Source organism: Etheostoma cragini, chromosome 13 (genome assembly GCF_013103735.1).
Source record: "Etheostoma cragini isolate CJK2018 chromosome 13, CSU_Ecrag_1.0, whole genome shotgun sequence".
Taxonomy (NCBI): domain Eukaryota; kingdom Metazoa; phylum Chordata; class Actinopteri; order Perciformes; family Percidae; genus Etheostoma; species Etheostoma cragini.
Window position 1 is genome coordinate 25115337 of NC_048419.1, and position 4200 is coordinate 25119536.

The window sequence follows — 4200 nt, forward strand, 5'->3', positions numbered from 1 at the left end:
GATGAAACTAGCCTTGTTCCTGCATGGTGACCCCCCAGTGTCACGCGCAGGACCACCAGAGGGCCCCGAACCCCCCTTACACACCAAACTGTCCTCTCACCACCACGTAAACCTCAGCTTAGTGCACGTGTGATTAAATCATAGCATTCAATGTCTCGAAAATAATCACTGTGTATCTCAAAATAATGAAAAAAAATTAAAATAATGAGTCCGTATCTTAAAAATAATGATTTTGTATCACTCAATAATGACAAACTTTCAAAAAAATGATGACTCACAACTACGACGTCCATAGTGATAAGACACAAAGCTTTGTACTGATAAAAACACTCAGGACTCGCTGTCACTTAGCTAAAGACAGCGGGATGAACGGCGACGTAACGTTAAGGTTTTTTGTTCTTTTTAAATAAAATAAGTGTTTTCGGTCTAAGGACTGTTAGCCGAATTTAAGACTTGGGGATACTACTACATACTAAGCAGACTTTATTTTGATCGGTGTAGTTATGTTCCTGTAAAGCGGAAGTACATTAAATTGAACGTTTGTGAAGTGAAGTTTGGCGCTGAGTTGATCGGTGAAAACACACGTTTAGCATGCTAGCTAACGTCGGCTAACGCTCCGCACGCGCCTGCCGGATACCTGTTGTTCTAGCCGGGTCGTGTACTCGGTTATAGGGTCTCCCATCTCTCTGAAACACCCGGCAGAGGCTTGGCAGTCGGCTGGATGAGGAATCTCGTGGCTGATGAAACTAACAGCGAGGGGAGGAAGAAGTCCACAACTTCCAAGTACACTTCCGGTACTGGAAACGTCATTTTCTTCTTCTTCGTTGTTGGGTTTAAAGGCGGTTGACTAACCAGCGCCACCTTGTGTATGTGGTAGGAACATGGCTAAATAAACACTACAGGACATCTGCGTTCACTTCATAGGTAAATATTGTACTTTGTATTGCCTTTAATACATCTGACAACTATAATTACTTTTTAGATCAACATTTTACATAAAAAACACATGATTTACATAAAATCCAATACATTGTTTGCAGCCAACCTTTTTGGCTCAGTATTGGTCCTTAAGCAAAAGATCTAGTGGTTAGAGGCAATGTTTCAATCAGTAATCATTAATAAGGAATCCCGACCATAGACTGTATATATATTGATGGTCTATGGTCTAAATTCTTCTGGTAACTCAGTCATTTCCCATCTGATTGGCCCGAGGTTCAGTGCTGTGATACCCGTCCCCCTTATGGGATTACTGGTATAGCGGTCTTATTTAACTGGTGTCTGTCTTGTGTATCTGAATCTTTGTTGTTGTTGTGGTATTAAACGGACCGTGAGTCTAATAATAAAGGCTATCTGTGGCTCCGACCGTAAAAAACGGCCCACTCAGTGGAGTGTAGAGTCCGGTATCTGGCAAAACCGGTTCCATTATGACACAAAAATCAAGCCCACCAAACCAGGGGGGCCAAACTCAGTCTCCTTTAGGGCCACACTGAAGAAAATGAGAATCACTCCCAGGGCCAGACATGCTTTTATTTAAGTGAAAAAGTCAAATATTTATAAAATATTAAATATTTTTTGACTGTATTATTGCATGTCTCATATACTGAAGTCTTCTCTTTTACATTTTGGGCCTCATAAAGCCCCAAAAATGTTTGGCAAAAAAAGGTTTCTCAGCCAGCGACAAAATGCATTTAACAAAAACACCAAAGAAGTTGGAGAAATGCCGAAAAACTTGCCAAAAATGGTTTGGCAAAGTGATAAAAACATCGTAAAAAGTGTAAAAAACCTGCAAAATAAAGTGGTAAAACATTGAGTATATTGTCAAAAACTTTAAAATAAAGTGCCTATTTAATTAAAAAGGTGCATAAACTGCCAGAAAAGGCATCAAAACTGTTGAAAAAGGCATCAAAAATGTAAAAAACTATATATATGTATACATTATAGGCACCAAACACTTTGGAAAAAAGCGTCAAAAACCAGGTAGGTCTAAATTAATTGTGAAACTAAATTTAAATGCGGGGCAGATCAAAACCTGTGGGGCCGCATTTGGCCCTCGGGCCTCAAGTTGGACACACGTGCACCACACTAACCTTTATGACCCATTGTTATAAATGTTAACATACATCTTAAAAAGAAAGAGCTGGAATAACATGAAAGACCCGTTCTTGGTCTCCCACAAAAGTCAGACCACCAGAATGTGTGTACAGTCCCAAAATGACCGTTGTCATGTGTACAAATCCTTTAAAATATCAAAAAAAGTACACAAATTGTTGTTTCTGGACATCAAAATAGAAGAAAGAAAAGGACTTTATTTCTTGTTTGTTGTGAAACTACAAAACATATTGTTTGGTAGTGTGTGTGTGTGTGTGTGTGTGTGTGTGTGTGTGTGTGCGCTGGTGAGATATTTACAACTCTGGTCGATAGTACAGTGTGTGAGAATTAAAATTCACAGCTTCTTTTTTTTTCGGGATTAAAAAGAAAAACAGGAAAAGCACCCCCCCCCAAATCACAAAGTGCAATAAATACATGCTGTACGTTCCTCATGGCCGGTTCATTAGGGGAAAAAAACACAACATTTAATCAAATGAGGGGGAAATACTCTTAAATATCACAACTTACATGATGAAAAACAACTTAATTTTGACTAAGAGCTTGTGTGTTTTCTCGTGATTTCTCATATTAAAAAAAACAACTCCATCCCTTCATCCATGTATGAATGAGTCTTTTTTTAAATGTAGAGTCTAAACAAGATCCGGTCTCTCGGGACGAAGTCTCACGGACGTTAAAACTGGACCGGGCGGCTCCTCAGACTCCACAGACGGTCCGAAAAAAACAGGAAAACAACAACAAAGTTTACATTAGGAAAAATAAATGCAAACATTTCTCTACATGTCCAGCGTCTTACAGATCAACAGATCACACGACAGGCGGCGGCGGCCATGTTTGGACATTCAGGACACAAAAAAACACAAAAGAAGAAAAATAATAATAATGTACATGTTGTTTTTTGTTTTTTTACATGTTGTTTTTCCAAAAAGGCACACTCTCTCACACACTACTCCAAAAGGCTCTTATTCATTTCACAGTGTTCCTGCTGCAGCACATCTGCATGACGCAGCGCTAAAAACCAAAAAAACGGCGAAGGGAACCACATCCGACTGCTTCTGTGGCGGGACTCGAACACACGTGGACTAAAGAAATCCACACAACTGTTGAGACAGTGTGTTGTGTGACTTTTTTGGGACTGGTAGATTTGGGGTTTTGTGGCCTCGGTCTGAACAGTCGCATCAGAACTCGCTCTTCTTTTAAAGTTGGTCCGGTTTGTTGTGGCTCGACGGAGCGATTTAGTGGAGGGAAAGGGGGGCGTCGAGGTCATCTCGAGGTCTTCGTAAAATATACAGAGACACGGGAAAAATAAGACGAAAACAACATCAGAAACTAAAGTTCCGGGTGAATTTGGATCAGTGAAAAGTCTGGAAATCATTGTAGATGATCATGCTGTTATGCTAATACTGCCTGACATGTTCTACTGCTGTAAATGGTCTTTACATCCCAACGTGACATATATTACTTAAAGGCTCCGAGTCATTGAGTCGATCGGGATCGATGTAGCCTATCGTCACAGCACTAAGGGCTGTTTTTTGTTAACCTGGACCCTGTTCTCATATGTTTGTGTGTCTAAGTGACAGATGGGAACAACAATCTTTGACATTGGTCCTTTATTAAGAGAGATCGCTGCAGTTGGCCGCAAAACAAGCTGCAATGCAACGGTCCAGCTTGTCTTTACCTTCACAAAACGTGCTTGTTTTGTCGCTGACAGACTCAGATTTTTATTCTAAGCGTCTGACAACATCAGGGAAAGGATTTCTAAGCAGGTCGACCTTTCTGTTAAAGAGTGAGATCCCTTTTTTAAACAAATAAAACATCCAGAAATTGGGTTCGCTTAACACACCAGACTCCATGTAAATAATCAGTGATTTTAGCATCGTAAAATACACTTCATCTAAATTCAACAGAAAACAAATTAAAACTGTAAAAAGCTATATTGGGTCGTCTTAGCACTTCCCCAACCATCACAACTCTAGTTTTGGTTGAAATAAACACATAGCATACCAATTTACTTGCACCCGGGACTAGTTGGAGGGACATTCCAGCTGGGAGGAGGTCTCGGGGAAGACCCAGGACTAGGTGGAGGGACGTCCA

At 40.3% G+C, this 4200-nt stretch overlaps 1 protein-coding gene across 1 annotated transcript in view; it reads right to left on the reverse strand.

Annotated features, from left to right (window-relative positions):
* Positions 1-820, reverse strand: part of rars1 (arginyl-tRNA synthetase 1) — a 25000-nt gene extending 24180 nt beyond the window's left edge. The window contains exon 1 of the mRNA XM_034890004.1: positions 638-820. Within this exon, the coding sequence (XP_034745895.1) occupies positions 638-682 (45 nt within the window). The 5' untranslated portion in view covers positions 683-820. The remainder of the gene's footprint in view (positions 1-637) is intronic.
* Between the last annotated feature and the right edge of the window lie 3380 nt (positions 821-4200).